The sequence below is a fragment of the Anabrus simplex genome, chromosome X (assembly GCF_040414725.1).
Source record: "Anabrus simplex isolate iqAnaSimp1 chromosome X, ASM4041472v1, whole genome shotgun sequence".
Taxonomy (NCBI): Eukaryota; Metazoa; Arthropoda; class Insecta; order Orthoptera; family Tettigoniidae; genus Anabrus; species Anabrus simplex.
In genome coordinates, this window is record NC_090279.1 from 158,949,331 (window position 1) to 158,971,548 (window position 22,218).

Below are 22,218 nucleotides of genomic sequence, written 5' to 3' on the forward strand. Positions count from 1 at the left end.
GGGGAAACCTCCTCAGAGAAGACTAAGAAAGACATTCATGATGACATTTCTTGTGAACTCAGGATGCAGACGCAAAACGTACGACCCAGTTGGAGAAGACTCATCGCAGGGTAAAACCAGTCATTAGTCTGAAATACTGAAAGAAGAAAACGAATATATAAAAATCTGGACTCGAAATAATTAGAAGAGAATGCAGCCAGGAAAGTGGTTTTGTATCTTCGACTGTGCAAAGAGAGACAGAAGTATGAGGTGCGGTGATGCCAATTTGGCTACTCATAACAGCACAAAAGTGTAAACATTTTTTCATCCAGTTATGTCTTTAATTCCAAAGCAATGACCTATATTTTTGTGGGCTTAAAAGTTTCCTGAAAGTCCAAATTAATTTTTAACATCAAACCCCGAGAAAGTGTTGAGGACCGGGCGAGTTGGCCATGCAGTTAGGTTTGCGCAGCTGTGAGCTCGCATCCGGGAGATAGTGGGTTCGAATCCCACTGTCGGCAACCCTGAAGATGGTTTTCCGTGGTTTCCCATTTTCACACCAAGCAAATGCTGGGGCTGTACCTTAATTAAGAGACCACGGCCGCTTCCTTCCTATCCCTAGGCCTTTTCTGTCCCATCGTCGCCATAAGACCTATCGGTGTCGGTGTGACGTAAAGCACCGGGTGAGTTGGCCGTGCGCGTAGAGGCACGTGGCTGTGAGCTTGCATCCGGGAGATAGTAGGTTCGTATCCCACTATCGGCAGCCCTGAAGATGGTTTTCCGTGGTTTCCCATTTTCACACCAGGCAAATGCTGGGGCTGTACCTTAATTAAGGCCACGGCCGCTTCCTTCCAACTCCTAGGCCTTTCCTATCCCATCGTCGCCATAAGACCTATCTGTGTCGGTGCGACATAAAGCCCCTAGCAAAAAAAAAGTGACGTAAAGCAAATAGCAAAAAAAAGAAAAAAAATGTTGAGGGAAATTATCGAGATATTAAGGAAGGTAAATAGACGTTGAGAGAAATGAAAGGCAAGTGCAGAAATGTATATAGATACAGTACATGCAATATTGAGGCATAACAGCACGAAAGTGTAAACATTTTTTCATTCACTTATATATTGGAATCCAAAGTGATGATGTATATTTTTCGGGGGCTTAAAAGTTTCCTGTAAGTCCAAATTAATTTTTAGCATCAAACCCTGAGAAAGTGTTGAGGGAAATTTTTGAAATATTAAGGAAGGTAAATGGAAGTTGAGAAAATGATACGTCCAGGATTTCTGGAAAAATAGAAAACTCCCCAAAATCACTGACCAGGCCGAATTGGGGGGGTTCAAATTTGGGGATCAGAAGCAAAACACGGGTAAGTTCGCAAGCCGTGTAGAAATGAATGAATATGCAATTACGAAACTAATGTACTAAATACACTTGCGTGAACTACACAACTTTATCTACCATGTTGAAATTGAGAAGCTTTAAAGTCCTAATTTTATAATATGAAAATATGAAAAAAAGCTAACAATAAACACAGAATGAAAACAACAGTAAATATTAAAACATAACAAATTAAATTAATAAATACAAAATTACCTGAGCATTTAATTAAAATCAGAGATCGTCATCTCCGTCATCGTCTTCACTTCCGCTCTCTTCGTCACTATCTTGGAGATTGATAATGAAGGGGTCCATTACATCATCCCTAGGAATCTCTCGTACATGATCTTCCTCTTGTAATTCCTCTGCGTGCCGTACATATTTTTCCCATGCCTCAATTGATATGCTTGCAGTAGCCTCATGTGTCGGTCAGTCTCTCAACATCGGCAATTTTAAAAGTGCTGTTTTTTGTCGGCAAATTATGATTTCATTTGGGCCCAAATTAGCTCAATTGTATTATAATGGAAGTGGTAGCGGGGAGGCGAACTACTTGATGGCCATATTGTTCGGCAATGCTGTCTCTTTCATATGATACTGTCTTTGATTTAAATAATTTTACCACAGCGTGTAATTCTTCTCTTGTCTGGGAAGAAGTGTGAGGAATATTGCACCTTGAAAGCTAAGACAGTATATCAGCTTTCCGGGTATTGGTGCATGGAGTTCGGTCGAGTTGAAAAGAATGAATACTGGCATTGTCCATTACTATTGTGGAATTGAGTGATATGTTAGGCAACAATTTTTCCACAAACCATTTCTTGAACAGTGAATAGTTCATATCTTTATGGTAGTCTTAATTTGTTGTCTTGGATTTTGAGTGGAATGCTGATTTTCACTGCGGGATGAATCCAGTAGCAGATGAACCGGCATAGCACACAATGAGGCTTCCCCCCTTACCAATGGGTACCCTCAATCCTCCAGAAACATCACTCATTTTCCAACAGGTACTTTTGGTGTGATTCTTATTCGCCCACGTCTTGTCTAGATAGAATATTAAAGACTTCCCGGCTTCTCTTGTTTTATGAATTGTTCTCAAGAAGGTTATTCTAGCTGCAACAATGTCAATCCTTTCCATCTGGAATTTCCTCCCATCATTGCATTTCTTAAAGAAGAAACCCATGTTTTCAGAATCCACAGTATAGGATCTTTACTGCCTTTAAATCCCACTGCTGCCTTCATTTTCTAGGCCAGTTTCAATGCCATAGGATATTCGCCATTTTAATACATGTCAAATATTGTTGTACACAGAACATTTTTATTGAAATCATTGAGGTCCGTCACTGGCTTCTTCCTCTTAGGGTTCTTCCCTGGCGACCTGAACAGTGCATTATTCTTGTTTTTATTTCCGTAGCTTGTTTTATCCTCTGTACTCTTCGCAGGCCAATACCACATGCGAGTGCTGTCTTCTTTTGAGGCGTGGTAACATCGCATTTCTCACCTTCCCTGCCTCTGAACACTTGCTGCTGCATGCTTACAGAATACTAATACACTCTAAATACTATTTCCCTCGCCTGTCGATGCAATACTTGTCTTTTTGCTATTCCTGGATCCATCTTACACACACAAATAATTCCCTAAATTTGTTGATTATGAAATTTACAAATAAAGATCGAAACATTCACTCGTGACCCGAACAAACAGGCACCTCTTACTGAAATGATTCTATTGGCTCAGCAGAAAACACATCATACTACAAAGCGCGCAAATGTTATTGCGCAACCCTCTTCAAACCGCCTTCCCGGCTGCATTCTACTCTAGTATTAACTGAGCAAGTTGGCCGTGTGGTTAGTGTTGCCTATCTGTGAACTTGCATTCGGGAGATGGTGGATTCGAATCCCAATGCCGTCAGCCCTGAAGATGGTTTTCCCGTAGTTTCCCATTTTCACACCAGGCAAATGCTGGGGCTGTACGTTAATTAAGGCCACAGCCGCTACCTTCCCCGTCGTATCACTTTCCCATCATTACATCTCCAAAAGCCTTTATTATCTTAAAATAATTAAAAAATTGATGGGAGTCCACCTTTTCAGTACTGATCAATGTATTTACTAAAAGAAATACAACTGAGTACAAATTACACTTACAAAGGTTGAAAATGTCCCAGAAGCCCCTTTTGGTTCCACCTATCAGTACCAATTTATTTTGCAATCTATTTTATTATACACATAGAACTAGTTTCGACCTGACAGTTGAGTTGTTATCAGCCATTTAACATAAACTTAAATCCAATATAAAAATACATATAACATGATGTTATATACATTCTAAAACATTTCTGTTGGCCAACTGTAATCATAGTAACATATCCAAAACATATCTGAGATTCAAATTGCTAAAACACCAGCCGTGTACGTACTAAAACATTTTCTAATGATCAAAATTTTAAAGATAGCACATTGTTTTATAGGTCTTCCTAACATATTATCTGAGAATCAGAATGATTACACACTAGCGTAAGATAAAATGAACTTGCATGAAACAAACTTAAATTTTAAAATATTTGAAGTCATTCTTATAAGATCGTAAATGACATATTGTTATGTTGTGATTTGTAGAACAAATAGGTTTTGATGTGCCGGTTGCCAGTGATCCTAGGTTCAGCTAGTCTGTTGTAGATAATGTCTTAGTTTGTTGTATATTATGTGCAATATGAGTGCTAAGGGAATCTCTATCTGATGCTAGATCGTGAAGATCAGAGGGAACATGTAGCAATGTGGATCCGACACAAGGTCTGTCAAGTGGTAACGGTGAAACTGCAGGTGTCTGTGGATATATAGAGAAATAAATTAGTAATGAATGTGTGTAATGGTGAGAAGGATCAAGCATTTAACTTGCTATCTCTTGTACTTGTGGGTCTTAGTACAGCATTGGAGTCCTACTGTATGCTATCTAACGCGCCTGAAGCTATGTGTGGCGTGTGGAGGGGTTGGGTTTGAATTGTGAGGGTTAGATAATTTTTTGATGTAGGTACTAGTGTTGTATAATACAATAGTTTGTATAATTAATTCGTATTGATTAAGTGGAATCAAAACATGTGCTATAGTCGTCTGTCACCAATACTGAACATGAAACTAATCAGCTTTGATAACCTAACCCTCTCGCTAACGGTGCTTTCTGGTAAACCAGAAGCTAACTAATCACTAACAGAAACCATGTGGGGTCATTAGCGGGGGGCATTTGGGAAGCACCACGACTAACGGTCATATTCATTTGCGCTCTACACAGTACAGTTGTCCACTGTGTCATTATAGGAGTATATATGCGATTAATTTTTTTTATCATGCACAACTTATCTCTTTCACTTTTAAGACGAACCATGTGTGTGCCGTTATTTTAATCTTATAACTGAAAGCTCCAGGAAGCACAACCTTTATTATTTTGATAAAACTGCGACAAACTTTTCACTCCATTGGACAACATGAACATGCATCAAGATTCAATATTTGTTACGTGAACCTGTATCGTATGTTCAGAAATGTCATTTCAAATGCTTCACATCAAATCTCCTATACAAGTCAATCTTTCTGATGATGTTCTTTGGTATTGTTAATTATTAAGTGACCGAGCAAGTTGGCCGTGTGGTTAGGGGTGCGCAGCTGTGAGCTTGGATCCGGGAGATAGTGGGTTCGAACCCCACTGTCGGCAGCCCTGAAGATGCTTTTCCGTGGTTTCCCATTTTCACACCAGGCAAATGCCGGGGCTGTACCTTAATTAAGGCCACGGCCGCTTCCTTCCCACTCCTAGCCTTTTCCTGTCCCATCATCGCCATGAGACCTATCTGTGTCGGTGCGACGTAAAGCAAATGGCATAAAACTTCCTTCCCATTCCTAGGCCTTTCCTATCCCATTGTCACCATAAGATCTATCTGTGTCGGTGCGATGTAAAGCAAAAAAAAAAAAAAAAAATTGTTAAGTGATAACCTCAAGAAGTATAACTTTTGACATCTCATTAGATTTGAAATGAACTTTTCACTCCACTTGAATAATATGAACATGTTTTAGGCTTAATTTTTATTATGTGATTTTGTACCATATGTTCAGGAGTGTCATTTTTTAAATGTTTCAACCCAAAGATGTTTTATATGTTAATATCTGACAATACATTCTAGCATTGTTAATTTTAATTTGTACACACATTTTTAGCAATGTTTATAGACTTGTCTAATTATAATATTCAGCTGAGGATAATTTTCAGAGACTGAATCTAGTCCCAAACTGAATTAATGTAATTCTTATGTAATAAAAGTATTGAATAGGTGAAACTGTTTATTCCTACTTGTATTTACTAACAGCTCACCAGTTTCTTTTCCGATGATCACAGCTTTGTTAAGTTTTGACTGAGGAGTACTATCTTCAATAACTGAGGCAATATCTGTCAGAGAAGAGGTACGTCCTTTTCACGAGACCAAAAGTCCAGTCTGAAATTTTTTTGTATGACCCACTGGCAGAAAAGAAATCGATATTTCTTCATCATTTAAACCTGATATAACTCTCCACATGAATGAAGAAAAACAATCACAGCACTATGACCAGGCTCCATAGTTAAAATTGCCTATTATAAAATACCCAGCCACTGGGCGAGTTGGCCGTGCTGTTCAGGGCGCGCAGCTGTGAGCTTGCATTCGGAAGATAGTGGGTTCGAACCCCACTGTCGGCAGCCCTGAAGATGGTTTTCTGTGGTTTCTCATTTTCACACCAGGCAAATGCTGGGGCTGTACCATAATTAAGGCCACAGCCGCTTCCTTCCAACTCCAAGGCCTTTCCTATCCCATCGTCGCCATAAGACCTATCTGTGTCGGTGTGAAGTAAAGCCACTGGCAAAATAATAATAATAATAATACCCAGCCCAGTAAATGTCTGTAATTGTGTCTGTAATGCACAAGCTGGTTATTTCATATTTTGATACAGGAAGACAATGCAGGAACTTCATTTAAGAATCTATACTTAAGTCGCCAATGTTAAATTCCCATTGCAACTTATGGTATGGTTTCATTAGACTGCACAGCCTGTTTCCAGAGTTATTTTTAAAGACTTTTTTTATATGGGGACATCACTGTCACTCCTTTCATCATATGTAAAAATATATATTTTTTGCCTCTCTACCTTTTTCCTTCGTAGCGTAACCTTTTGAGTGCAGCAATCTTAGTTTCGAGCCAGTTATCACTGCGAATTATACTTTCCAGGTAACAACAATATGGCACCTCTTCAAGTTGCTTTCCATCTAGTTGTAGAGGAGTGTCGTGTTCCTCTAGCAGGGTTGTTTCAATACCTGGATCTTAGGCATACTGACCACTGAGCCAAATTTACGACATGAAAATGAAATGTCGTATGGCTTTTAGTGCCGTGAGTGTCCGAGGACATGTTCGGCTCGCCAGGTGCGGGTCTTTTGATTTGACGGCCATAGGTGACCTGTGCGTTAGATGAGGATGAAAAGATGATGAAAACAACACATACTCCCATACCCCATGCCAGCGAAATTAACCAATGATGGTTAAAATTCCCAACTCTGCCGGGAATCAAATCCAGGACCTCTGTGACCAAAGGCCAGCACACCAACCATTTAGCCATGGAGCCGGACTACGACATGAAATGTCTAGTTCGTCAAGATATTACTGTAAATATTCCATTTTAACAGCCATGAGGCATACATCGCCGGCATAGAGAACCTTGAGTATACATACTTGGCGGACTTTATACTTTGCTTTAAGGGGGGAGATCTCAAAGATGATTTTGTCAGACCTAATATTCAGAACCATCTCATCTCATCCCTGCTTGACACCACTAGTATAAGGTGCGATCAGAATGTTTCCGTTTGATGGCCATACAGCCCTGAATCAGAATGCCAGTCAGGCAAAATGGCCGTGAGCTTTGAGGCGCTCATTCCACCAATGCACCAGGTTGAAAATCCCCGTATCATAAAACACCGTGTCCGTAACTGCCCGCTGCACATCCTCGCCTGACAGGAAGCATCGACCCTTCGAGGCATTTTTTAGGGGACCAAAGGTGTTATAATTGCATGGGAAGACGTCAGGACTCAGCGCCCACTGTTTGTGCTCCATAATTGATGAGGCTGGCCTCCCAGATCGACCGGCGTCCTGTGTTGAAACACGACCCGCACAGAACTTGATGCAGCATTCCACAGTGGTGATCGACAGACATGCTGCCCCATACACAGTCTTCATTCTCTGATGGATGTCGACAGGTGTTTGTCCTTCAGCAGCCAAGAACAGTAACAGCACATTGGTCCTGTTTGGTCGCATTTGGCAATAACATCGCCATAGTTCACGTTGCCGCATTTAATGCACGCACCTCAGCACGACACGACTACCACACTAGTCCCTTTGCCTATACGTCCATGCTTATGTATCCGCATCAGAGTCGCGCTACGTTGCATGTCTGCTAGAAACATTTTGATCACGCCTTATAACTTAGAACTGGTCTGTGAAGCTGCTATCATGTTGAACTCGGACCTTCATGCCATCGTGGAACTGGGATAGGAAGTTAACAAAACTTCCCTGGACATCCAGCTTTCTCAAGAATCAATCATAGCACATACTTCCTGTACAAAGTTGGAAAGTCTATAACTCATAAACAGTCGACTGTGGGCCATATGATCATAGAGACTTTTTGCGTTGTTTTGGGATGTACTATCTGCCACCACCAACCCACTGTTTACTTCCCACATGTTGAGATGAACTGGAGACAAACAGCAGCCATTGTCTAAACACCTCTTCCCAATCCAATCTCTTCACTCATCCTGCTTCCTATTCTTCTCTGATTTAAGTATAAATCCTTGATCAGCCTTCTATCCCACCAATCAGCTCTTGTGCTTTTTCAGGATTGTCATAAGGTATGTAGGCAAGTCCATAAGTATCTTCAATTTTGCTCTAATTGTCTTTAGGTTGGCTCTATGTGCTCGCCAGCCACTAGATGTCACCGTTGTCTACATCTGTGGTAAATTTCAACGTTATCAGATCAGTACAGATGTCACCGTTGTCTACATCTGTGGTAAATTTCAATGTTATCAGATCAGTACAGCTTGCACTGTTGCAACGTAAAGATGGCCGCACAACTCTCTGTTTGCACCAAGGGAAAACAGCGTTCCGTAATCTGGTATTTTTGGTCTGAGGGTGCACCATGAGCAGAAATTCATAGAAGACTTTCAACACAATACGGGGACAATGTTTTGCCACAGCGAAGTGTTTACCAGTGGATTGAACAGTTCAAAAGGGGTTGCATGAGTGTGAAGGATAAGGAAAGATCCGGACGTCCATCTGTAGCCGTAACTGATGCTAATATTGAACAAGTGCGTGATATGATCCTGAATAACAGACGAGTGACTGTTGATGACGTGGCAAACCATATGCGCCATGGTTCTTCATATAAAATCATGCATAATAGGCTTAACTTTCACAAATCTGTTTGAGATGAGTTCCAAAACAACTAAATGAAGACCAAAAGCACAGTCGTGTGAGAATCTGTCAGCACCTACTGGACCATCATGCTAGTGAAGGTGAAACGTTTCTGATAGAGATCATCACTGGAGATGAAACATGGGTTCAAGTCAGAGACCAAACATTAGAGCATGGAATAGAATAGTCCGCTGTGGTAAAACATTGTCCCCGTATTGTGCTGAAAGTCTTCTATGAATTTCCGCTCCTGGTACATCCTCAGACCACAAAAAACGAGTTACGGAACGCTGTTCTTCCTTGATGCAAACAGAGAGGGGTGCACCCATCTTTACATTGCAATAGCGCAAGCTGTACTGATCTGATAATGCTGAAACCTACCACAGACATATACAACGGTGCCATCTAGTGGCTGGTGAGCACACAATGTCATAGAGCCAACCTGAAGGCAATTAGAGCAAAATTGCAAATACTTATTGACTGTCCCTCATATAAATGATAATACTTTCAATAAAATTCTCACCCAAGGTTATATTCTTTTACTTTTGAGTATTCATTGAGATTATAATCTATCAGTTTCATGTCCGTATTTATACTTGGTATTCACAATTACAAAGAATGGGTACCTTCCACCTAATCAATACTTTATTACATCTTGTTACTATACAGTACCGGTTTCGACCTTCACAGAGTCATCCTCAGCTGGTCATTAGATCTAAAGTTAACTTAACACATAATTTAAAAACATTACTAAATCTAATGAAGAATGTCATATGATGTGAGTGATGATATTAAAATATACAGTGATATTACGTGTCCTCTAGTTTAAAAAAACAAGCGTCGATGTTTATGTGACATGTATATGCTACTTAAAATTCTGGTGTACTGCTCGTGAGTAATACATAATTTGTTAAAATACAATTTCTACAACTTAAAAAATTTCATAGTATTCTTGAGGTACACTTTGGAGTTTAATTAATGTTGATAAATCGTTGCATACGTTCATGGGTATGTTTGTACCAAGCATTCTAGAATATTCAAAGAAATGGATGTGATGAAAGCTAGTAACACACAATACGTTAAAATACAATATTCTATAACTTAAATGTTCACAGTATTCTTGAGGTACACTTTGGAGTCATATAATGTTGGTAAAGCATTGCATATGTTCACAGATATGTTTGTACCAAGCATTCTAGAATATTCATTGATGTGAATTGTTCATCTTGTGCTTTCATACAGTTGAGATGTTGAATGAATGTATGAATGCACAAGATGAACAATTCACATCATTGAATATTCTAGAATGCTTGCTACAAACATATCTGTGAATGTATGCAACGATTTATCAACATTAATTAAACTCCAAAGTGTACCTCAAGAGTACTATGAACATTTTAAGTTGCAGAAATTGTATTTTAACAAATTATGTGTTACCCATGAACAGTACACCAGAATTTTAAATAGCAAATACATGCCACATAAACATCGACGCTTGTTTTTTAAACCAGAGGACACGTAATATCATCGTATATTTTAATATCATCACTCACACATGTGACATTCTTCATTAGATTTAGTAATGTTTTTAAATTATATGTTAAGTTAACTTTAGATCTAATGACCAGCTGAGGATGACCTCTGTGAAGGTCGAAACCGGTATTGTATTGTAACAAGATATAATAAAGTATTGATTAGGTGGAAGGTACCCATTCTTTGTAATTATGAATATTCATTGAGATATTGAAAGTAATGTACATAATTATATGTTGCAGGTTTAGGCGCAGTTTGAAGCTGCACATGAGGACACACACTGGAGAAACCCCGTATGCATGTCCCAAATGCGACCGACAGTTCATATCCTCTACGGTACTCAAGTCGCACTTACTGGTCCACGAATCCAGCAGACCCTTTCAGTGCACAGTCTGCGGGAAGTGTTTTAAAATGAGCGGCACCCTCAGGACACATCTTCAGACTCACACTTCGGAACGGCCGTTCTCTTGTTCCGTGTGCGGACTTTCCTTCAAGATGAAGGCAACACTGGACAAACACACATTCTCGCACACAGGAGAACGACCTCACAAGTGCACGATCTGCGGCAGCTCGTTCCGATCTAAATACGGACTCAATAAACACGTGAAGACTCACAGCGAAGAACTGCCATTTCACTGCCTCGTCTGTGATAAACGCTTCAGGAACAACTCTGCCCTCACTCTGCACACGCGCATACACACGGGTGAGCGTCCTCACAGCTGCGATTGGTGCGGTATGACCTTCAAACGCCAGCCGACGCTCGTGAAACACATTCGATCGCACACCGGGGAACGTCCTTTTGCCTGCTCGTCGTGTTCCAAGGCCTTCATGACCAAGTACGCCCTCATCATCCACCTCCGTTCGCACTCGGGAGAGAAGCCGTACAGCTGCTCGATTTGCAACCTGCAGTTTTCCACCAATGGAGCCCTCACGTCCCACACCAAGAACAAACACAGCAAAGCCAGGCCGTACAAGTGTGAAGTCTGCTTCAAGAAGTATCCTACCAGCAGTATGTTGAAAGTGCACAGTAGATCACATGTTTCGGAGAGACCATTTAGTTGTACAATTTGCGACAAGAGCTTTGTGGAAGAAAGTCAGTTAATAAGGCATACTAAGTTAGTGCACTGGCAAGAGTGTCTGGCTAATAACACTTCCTGAATCAAATTAATTCTTACTGTAAGTAATGGGAAGGAAGGAAGGAATGAGTGAAAACTCAAGGTATGTATAGAAGAACATGAACATACTATAGGATAAACAGATAAAATGATAGATCAGTGTGGGAAGAAAAATAATAATAATGTTATTTGCTTTACGTCCCACTAACTGCTTTTACAGTTTTCGGAGAAACCGAGGTGCTGGAATTTAGTCCCACAGTAGTTCTTTTACGTGCCAGTAAATCTACCGACACGAGGCTGGCGTATTTGAGCACCTTCATATACCACCGGACTGAGCCAGGATTGAACCTGCCAAGTTAGGGTCAGGAGGCCAGCTCCTCAACCGTTTGAGCCACTCAGCCTGGTGGGAGAGAAATATAAGGCAAGGACAAATATGAAATTCCAAATTGCTATCTTCACTGCTCTTCATCGGTTCCAATTCCCAGCCTCTGACAAGCTCATTTCTGGTTCCCAGCTTCATCAGGAGGGCGGGATTCAAACCACAGGCCATCAAGACATACAGTGAGTTTCTCTCATCTGTTGGCCGAGAGGCGCGCCCAGCTTATCTGCCTCCTGTTAACTCATCACTCCCTGGTCTGCAACAAGAACAGCACTTAACTCATTTTATCCTTGCTTGACATGAGATAACAATTAAAATTAAGAAAATAAGAATTAAGGAAATTAGTAATTAAGAAAATAAGCTCGTACCTCATGACAGGAGATGTTGGAAATGTTCTTCTCCTGCATCCACACATTTCTGGCATTGTCTTAGGAAACTCCGATTCGCACGCATAAGTTTGTCTTCCGTATTTGAGGCTATTTCTCTCCGGATACGTTCTTTCAGTTCGTCAGTTTCAATTTTAACATTTTCGTAGCCCGCCATGTTGAGCTCTTCGAAACTCTGGCTTCTTGTCCAAATCGTCTTAGGGATTTTGTAGGCGTACGTTCTAATCTTTCTGCGATTTCATTGACTTTATCCTCATTGAGTATACATTCTTTAACACTTAGCTTCTTATCGAGTAAAGAACCAGTTTCTCTCAGTTTACGTGTTTCCTCACGGTCTCTCTATGTGCAGGGCGTACACCTGGAAATTGTGTTACAAATCGTCTGACGACTTCCCTGCAAGACTCTGTTTTCACGTAATTATCGTACATAAATACCTTCCCTCTACCGTGTACACGTGCGGAAGCATTATGAGAATTATACCCCAAAGTAACACTTCACAACTCAAGAACAGTTGCAGGGACAGATCAACGCTTAATACACGTTCTAAGCATGGACCTGAACTGCGAAGTTCGGGCAGTCCCGTGCTGTCGCTGCACTGTGTAATGGGAAGTGATGAGGCAACGGGAGGCAGACAAGCTGGGTACACCTGCCGGCCAAGCGATGAGACAAACCCACTATATAATCAGTCTTAATGGGGCAAGTGTAGGATAAGAAGAAAACATGGGAAAATATAAATCTTCTTCTTGTACCACATTTCCCACATCGGTGGGGTCGTGGGTGTGTACTGCATTGCACATGTGGATTTGTCCCTCTTTTGTGGCCAGATGCCCTTCTTGGCGCTAACCCTATATGGAAGGATGTGATCACTAATGCGTGTTTCTGTGGTGGTTGGTAGTGTGGCGTGTTGTCTGAATATAAAGAGGAAAGTGTTGGGACAAACATCCAGTCCCCAAGACAAAAGAATTAATCCGATGTGTTTAAAATCCCCAACCCAGCCGAGAATCGAACCCGGGACCCTCTGAACCAGATGCCTCAATGCTGACCATTCAGCCAATGAGTCGAATGAAAAGATAAATGCTGGCGGTAAACGACTAGGAACCCAGGACAAGCACAAAAGCAGAAAAGGAATTGAATGGATTAATATAGGGAATGGAAAGGAACAAAAGGCTGACAATAAGGAGTATGTAATATGATAAGCACAATTACAGGTCAGTGTGGGAAGAGGGAGCAATAGAAAGAAGAGAGATGGACAAACATGAAAATATAAAAGGACAGAGATAATCTCAGCATCTTCATACAATTAATATAGATTTCAATTCCCATAGTGAACTTGAAATATTTGTCCCGAATGGTTAAATTCATAATTCCAATATACAAAGGTAATCCCAAAAATTAGGACTCCTATTTTTTTTATAAATACAAAGACCTGTTTATTTCTACAATGTTTTGGATCATTTTAGAGTTTGAACATTTAGCTATTTTTCTACATAATCACAATTTTGGTTGATGCATTTGTGTAGACGCTGTGACAGTTTTTGTATGCCCATGTCATACCAGCTCACTGCCATGCTGTTCAGGAAGTTGTGAACCTCATCTTTCACCTCGTCGTCAGTGCTGAATCACTTTCCAGCCAAATGTTCTTTCATCTTAGGGAACAAGTGATAGTCACTGGGTGCCAAGTCGGGACTATAGGGTGGGAGTTCTGTATTTATAAAAAAATAGGAGACCTTATTTTTGGGCTTACCCTTGTAATTGATCTGTTGTTGGAGATTATAAATTTTCCAGCTAACTCATTCTTGGTTGCCTGTGTTTCGCCCCAGTTTTGTGCCAGTTTGGGCCCATCAGTTGATAACTAGCACACCTACCAAGACGCATGGCTAGTGCATGTAGTGGAGGCCACCAACTGATGACCCCAAATTGGCACACCAGATGAAGCGCAGGCAAATAAAAATGAGTTAGCTGGAAAATTTATAATTTCCAGTAACAGACCAATTACATCTATTTAACCTTCGTTTTTCACTAGGGTGAGGAGGTCCCCAAGAGGGACGAAACATATAAATATAACTTCGCTTTAATAATTAAAACTTTTGCAAGTATTGTCAAGATGGAATTTTTTTTTCTATATGCTTTATGTCGCACCGACACAGATAGGTCATATGGCGATGATGGGATAGGAAGGGCCTAGGAATGGGAAAGAAGCAGCCGTGGCCTTAATTAAGGTACAGCCCCAGCATTTGCCTGGTGTGAAAATGGGAAACCACGGAAAACTATCTTCAGGGCTGCTGACAGTGGGGTTCGAACCAAGTATCTCCCGGATGCAAACTCACAGCTGCGCCCCTAACCGCACGGCAGTGGAACTTTTAATGTTAATATTTTCAAACTGTTCAAAGTTGACAATACGGGCTACACATGTCGCATATTACTTGTAATAAAAGACTAGAGTTACGAAAATGTTACAAAGTTTGGGCTGGGAAGACTTGGGAGCAAGGAGACAAGATGCTCGACTAAGTGGCATGTTCTGAGCTGTCAGTGGAGAGATTGCGTGGAATGACATTAGTAGACGAATAAGTTTGAGTGGTGTTTTTAAAGCCAGCCCCATGGTGTAGTGGTTATGTGCCTGACCCTTACCTGGAGACCCCAGGTTCGATTCCCAGTCAGGTCAGGGATATTTACCTGTATCTGAGAGCTGGTTCGAGGTCCACTCAACCTGCGTGATTCCAGTAGGGAACATGCATGATCTGGAGTTTTAATTAAAAATATGCTAATCTGATTCAAAATTTCATGCAGAATTAAAAAATGTGATCAGAATGTACAAATAATAACTCCAAACATGATAAAAATCTAAATCAATGTACGAAACTGTCACGTGACGCAAGTACGCGATCTCTTTGGTCTGACGTCATTGTACAGGTTGACTGAATTAGCAGACGAAATAACACACAGTAGTGTGCTGTGAGAAGCAGGATACACTTCGCGTATTTCTACTTTATGTTAGTGTCTGGTATAGTTAAATTCGAGGTCTATACATTGGATAATAATCTTAGTGGTATATTTTAGACTTGAAATGAATCCTGCGCAGACAATGAGGCAGAAAACTTATAAATGGTGTAGAGTTCCGATGTGCAATAGCACATCGTATACCATCCCAAACAAATTGTTTATAAATGTTCCAAAGACGCTAAAACTAGGGAGAAATGGATTTTGGCGAGCCGGAGAAATGCTGGTGATATATCAGAAAAGTCTACATTTTATTATTTGAAGATTTTAACATAAGATGAATTTGTTTGAATTTTCAATCACTTTTCCATGTCAGCTGTTCTGGTGGTAAACTTTAAATTTTAATGTATGATGCTTTATTTAAATGCTTCAATTACATCTTGGAATATGAAAGTAATAAACAGTGCATTACTTAATGCTGATTATTAAAGTATTCTCCAAACCTAACCTATGTTTTGGGTGATCCATGTCAAGATGATAAATCAAAGGGGTTATGAACCATTTTGACAGCTCTAATTCTACCAATTTATCTTGGCATGCGACAGTTATTTATGTCTTTATTGAAGAGCTTAATTGTAAAGAAATTTAGGCTATATCTAAATACTCTATAATATAACAAAGAATAGGCATGTACATCATGAAAGGAAACAACATGAATTTAACAAATGTATAACTCTACACAAAACCATTGCTTGTCTGTTGGGGTCTTATAAGTTAACAATGCTCAATTATAATAATTATCATAATATTAATGAAATACGGTAAATAACATAATTGCACACAGGTGAAAATAGTGATGTTGGTGTTTAAAATATTATCCAACTTAGCCTAAGTTTTAGGGTATACAAGCCAAGTCAATAAACCGAAGGGTAAAAATACCGGGCGAGTTGGCCGTGCGGTTAGGAGTGCGCAGCTGTGAGCTCGCATCCGGGAGGTAGTGGGTTTCGAACCCCACTGCCGGCAGCCCTGAAGGTGGTTTTCCATGGTTTACCATTTTCACACCAGGCAAATGCTGAGGCTGTACCTAAGGCCTTGGCCACTTCGTTCCCATTCCTAGGCCTTTCCTGTCCCATCGTCGCCACAAGACCTATATGTGACGGTGTGACGTAAAGCAAATAGCAAAAAAAAAGTAAAAGTCACAGCACCCAAAGACATTCCTGTATTGAACGACTAAAATGTCATCAGGACACTTTTCTCGCCTAATATGCTCAGCTTGTTAAAAGCCAAATGTAATTTATTGGCTTTACGCCCTGCTAACTACTTCTACGGTTTTCGGAGACGCCGATGTGCAGGAATTTAGTCCTGCAGGAGTTCTTTTGCGTGCCAGTAAATCTGCCGACACGAGGCTGACTTATTTGAGCACCTTCAACTACCACTGGACTGAATCAGGATCGAATCTGCCAAGTTGGGGTCAGAAGGCCAGCACCTCAACCGTCTGAACCACTCAGCCCGACTTGTGAAAATTAGATGAAGTCATATTTATCTTTATCATGTTTAACTTTTCCCTCCACAGAGATATTTAATGTTTCTCTTTCATGGGCCCCAGAAGTGGGTAGGCCAGCTGTCCCAAACATAAATATATATATATATATATTTGGGAATGATAGATTATAGCCCTATAGTACTATGATCTTTCTTTCTTTCTTTCCTTCCTTCTTTCTTTCTTTCTTAATCAGTTTATCCTTCAGGGTTGGTTTTCTCTCGGACTCAGCGAGGGATTTTACCTCTACAGCTTTAAGGGCAGTGTCCTGGAACGTGAGACATTGGGTATGGTGATCCAACTGGTGAGGAGGGCCATTACCTCGCCCAGGCGGCCTCACCTGCTATGCTCAACAGGGGCTTTGTTGGAGGATGGGAGGATCGGAAGGGATAGACAAGGAAGAGGGAAGGAAACGGCTGTGGCCTTAGGTGCCTGGAGGAGAAGTGGGAAAATACGAAAAACCACTTCGAGGATGGCTGAGGTGGGATTCGAAACCCCTCTACTCAGTTGACCTCCCGAGGCTGAGTAGACCCCGTTCCAGCCCTCGTACTATTTGTTTTCAACTTTCATGGCAGAGCCGGGAATCAAAACCAGGCCTCCGGGAGTGGCAGCTAATCACATTAACCACTACACCACGGAGGCGGACTAGTACTATAATGCTACCTATATGTTTATGTTGGTGCTGAAATCCTTTTCAAAAAAAATATTTTTGATCCTATTGAGAAGCTGTCTGGCGGAGGGATGGCCGCCCCAGTCTAGAAAGCCAAGGATACTGGTTAAGAGGATTTGTCATGTTGACTACACGATACCTCGTAATCTGCAGGCCTTCGTACTGAGCAGCGGTCGCTTGGTAGGCCATGGCCTTTCAGGGCTGTTGTGCCATGGGGTTTGGTTTGGTGTTTCTAAAAGTAGGAAAGATCACAATATGAAGATAAAGTTGGAATTCAAGAGAACAAATTGGGACAAATATCTGTTAATAGGTAGAGCCTCTGTGGCTCAGACGGCACCGCGTCAGCCTCTCACCGCTGGATGCCGTGGTTCAAATTCTCATCACTCCATGTGAGATTTGTGCTGGACAAAGCGGAGGCAGGACAGATTTTTCTCCGGGTACTCCGGCTTTCCCTGTCATCATTCATTCCAGCAACACTCTCCATTATCATTTCATAGCATTTATCAGTAATTAATAAATCACTTTGGAAATGGCGACCCCATTGTACTAATAGCCTATATGTGATTCATTCATTACATCCGTGACCCGGTCAGAGACTGGAAAGCAGGTTGTAGGTTTTCATTCCATCTGTTAATAGGAAGAAAAGTCAGGGATTGGAATGATTTACCAAAGGAGACATTGAATAAATTTCCAAATTCTTTGCATTTATTTTAAGAAAAGCCTAGGTAAACAACAGATAGGGAATCTACCACCTGGACGACTGCCCTAAATGCAGATCAGCGGTGATTGACTGATTGATCAATCAATTGATCCTACCTCCCAGCTTTATGAGGACAGGCATTGACACTCATTGATTTGCCATCTTAACAGATCTTGTGTCTTGGTGTAGGAAGAATATTATAAGAAGAAAGGTTTAATTAACGTATTGATAATAATAATCACCATCATCGTGCTATGGTCGGCCTCCCATAGCTGCTGTCCTTGGGGATTCTGGTTCGATTCCTGGAAATGCCAGAAATTTAAGATGGCAAGGAGGGCTGGTATATGTTTAAAATGGTACATGCAGCTCATCTCCATTGGGGATGTGCCTGAAAAGAGCTGCACTACCTTGGGATGAGGACACGAGTTTAGGCCAGCTCTATGGCTAAATGGTTTTGATTCCAGGTCGGGTCGGGGATTTTAACCTTCGTTGTTTAATTCCAATGGCTCGTGGGCTGGTTGCTGGAGCCGTCTTCATTACAATTGATCATGAGTAGGACCCCATTGTCATAGATGCGCAGGTCACCTATATGGCGTCAACGCAAAAGCCCTACACGAGGCCTCTCCAGAGGCCACATGTGCAACAAGGCAGTACCCTTTCACCATTACTTTTTATCACTGTCATGGATGAAGTCATGAAAGAAATTAAGCAGAAGAACAATATGAACATCAATGCATTTGCATTTGCAGATGATGTAGTAATTTGGGGAAATACAGAGAAGGAAGTCCAAGAGAGGCTGAACACCTGGAATGAACATTTGAAAGCACACGGATTAACAATAAATAAATCGAAAACTGTTACTGTGTCTGTCAACAGGCAGAAGAAGAAAGGAAAAATAATGCTGGAAGGTACACAGCTGGAAGCAGTAGACCAATATAAATATCTTGGGTGCATCATTTCAAGTGATAACAGAATACAGCATGAGATTAACAACCGCATTCAAAAATCAGCTCAGTTTTACCATCAAGTTCGGAACCTCCTCTGGAACGAACAAGTTCCCTTAAGATCAAAGCAGAGTCTATTCCAATCATACTTCACCCCCATAATAACATATGGCCTAGAAACCTGCACAACAACAAGCAAACTACAAGCCGCAGAAATGAAGTTCCTACGAACTATGGTTACAGAAGACAAAAAGGGACAGGGTAAGGAATGAAAGAATAAGGGAGGAAGCTGGTGTGTACCCATCCCTGAATGAAAAAGTGATAAGGGCCCGTTTGAAATGGTTTGGCCATGTCAAACGAATGGACGATGGAAGGACAGCAAAACAATGGCTACGCACAGTCGTGGCCGGAAAACGACCGGTAGGAAGACCTAGGAAGAGGTGGCTGGACCAAATGAAAGAGGACATAGGAACAAGAGGAATCAGCTGGGATGTCATCTTGAGAGATGAGTGGTACATGGACAGACAGAAGTGGAGAGTGCTCGTAAACCACACCCGGGCAACTGGAGTGGAAAACTGATGATGATTATTATTATCATCATCATCATCATCATCATCATCATCATGTTATGGCCTTGGCTACCATTTGTAGGCACTTCGATATGCTACCATTTAGGTTACCTGTGTATCAATATTGACGTCTGTTGAACTCTACCAGACAGCAGATGAACAGATCTGTTGGGCAATCTATAGCTGAGGTTTGATTAACCCCTTAACTGAGCATTAATTTTCTACATGTTGCTCTTTTTTTTTTTTTTTTTTTCAGAAAATTTTTCAGCGCTAAGAAAATGTTCAAATATTGTCAATGGTTTAGCATTATCCCTAAAGTTAGTTTGAATCCCACTACCTTCGGTAAAATTGAATCTGTTGCACAGCCCTCCAAATGTAACCCAGTCAGTCTGAATGTCTTCAATTTCTTCACATTCGTGTCTGTCATCGTGGAATTCGTCACTCGATTCAGAAGAATAATTCTCACTTTCGTCTTTACTTCCATCGCAAAGCAAGAGCATTTGCTTAATATCATTGCTAAATTACTTTGTTTGTTTACACTCGGGGCTTTTAGCGCGGAAGCTTTATTGCTTCAACTGCCGAACACAAGACACGGAAAATGTGTGCACAGTCACATGAATTCTACATGGAATACGATATTCCATGGAAATAAAAATGTAGTACTTTATTGCAAAATAAGGCCAATAGATGTGACAAGTACCTGTAAACTTCTGACGCTTATAAGTGGTTGACGCAATCTGTAATGAACACACGAACTTGGATGACACTTATAAGCAGTTGATGCTGGGAAGGGTTTTTGTCGGATAAGACCAAATGTGTCAACGAGCTATCTTTCATGTGCTAACATATGACATGAATTGCCCTTCAAAAAACCTGACTGCCTCTGCTGGGTTTGAACACACGATCTTGGGATCCACAAAGGGAGCTATTCACCTCTCGCTGTGTTTATTCTGTTCTATTCTATTCTTTCTATAAATTGGGTGGTTACAATTAAACTTTGTATGGTTCACCGTACCTGAAAGACAATTACATGTAATATAAATCGTATTTAGCCTGTATTGTCAACTTTGAACAGTTTTATGATATTATTAATAAAAAGTTCCACCTTCACAATTCTCAAGAAGTTTAATCTTTGAAACAAATTCAAAAGAATATGTTTTGTTCTTTTTGGGGACATCTTCAGCCTTGTAAAGAACAAAAGTTAAATGGCAAAGATAAAAGCATATTTGAAATGTTATTACAATACATATGTCTTCAACAATAAACTTAAATCTGTAAGGCCTATTCGATGTTGAATCTTTGTGCTTCTGATTGTTGATGCAAATAGGTTATAAGGAGACAATAACTTCTTGTAGAGTTATGATTTTCTTGGTATTTACTTTTTTCCGAATCCAGACACACTGCTAAATAATGTTTTTCCAATATTCGGCTACAAGGACAGCTTTATCATTGGCCAGCAAAACATCTTCCTTTGTGCAGAGTGATGGTAAATGCTGAGAAACCAGAAGGTATTCTTCATCCTGTAGTAGTCCACAATCACAGGTCATGTCTCCTTGTACGTAACCCCACTTAACTAGGTTAGACTTGCACTTTGAAGCAACTGTCCGCAGTCGATTGAGGGTCTTCCAGACAGGATGCGGAAGGCGAAAACCTGCAGAAGGTTCTTCCTTTAAACTGAGGGATGGATTATGTACTTGCTGTTGCCACAGTTCATGCTTTCGTTTTTCTGACGCATCAACTAGTGGTATGGTTGTTCTTAAAATATTCTTCCTTGACCCGAGTTTAATGGGCTGCATTTAATGGCCGTAAAGGGGGCGGGGGAGTGACGTGGATCATTTTCCTGGTACTATTTATAGTAGAATAGTTCCACCGTACACCATTTTTAATTTTATCAACCTATCAATGGAGTGTATTCTACTAGTAGCAGGAAAATCAAGATTGTACAAAGTTATTGTCTCATTATAACTTATTTGCATTGACAATCATAAGCCTTTTTATACCTTGATTAATGACTAAGCTCTTCAAATGGATTTTCGATTGCATGTTGCCACTTTGTTGTTAAATGGCACACAAAGATTCAACATTGAATAGACCTTACAGATTTAAGTTTATTGAAGACATATGTATTGTAATAACATTTCAAATATGCTTTTATCTTTACCATTTAACTTTTGTTCTTTGCAAGGCTGAAGATGTCCCCAAGAGGGACAAAACATGTTCCTTTAACTTTGTTCTAAAGATTAAACTTTTTGATTATTGCAAAGATGGAACTTTTTATTGATATCATAAAACTGTTTCTGAAAGACAGGTTTATCAGGGAAACGTTCGTACATGCGCTGATCTGAAGAGATGCATATCAAGAGAAGTAGCAGGCATACCCAAGGATATGTTTTGTGCAACCAAACTGCAAGCTAACCTACGCTTTCACTGCGCAGATGAACACCATTTCCAGCACACTTTGTGGTGTGAAGGATGCTATGTTCACAGAAACCAATAACTCCCATGGTATACCCTGCCTGTTGTAAGAGGTAACTAAAAGGGGTTCTGAACGTGGGTTGGTGACCACGGGGTCCTTAGCTGAGTCCTGGCATTGCTTCCACTTGTGCCAGGCTCCTCACTTTCACCTATCCTAT

At 40.7% G+C, this 22,218-nt stretch overlaps 1 protein-coding gene across 1 annotated transcript in view; it reads left to right on the plus strand.

Moving 5' to 3' along the window:
- Positions 1–11,691, plus strand: part of LOC136885993 (zinc finger protein 93) — an 85,651-nt gene extending 73,960 nt beyond the window's left edge. Inside the window, exon 9 of the mRNA XM_067158703.2 lies at positions 10,588–11,691. Within this exon, the coding sequence (XP_067014804.2) occupies positions 10,588–11,503 (916 nt within the window). The 3' untranslated portion in view covers positions 11,504–11,691. The remainder of the gene's footprint in view (positions 1–10,587) is intronic.
- The last annotated feature ends 10,527 nt before the right edge of the window (positions 11,692–22,218 follow it).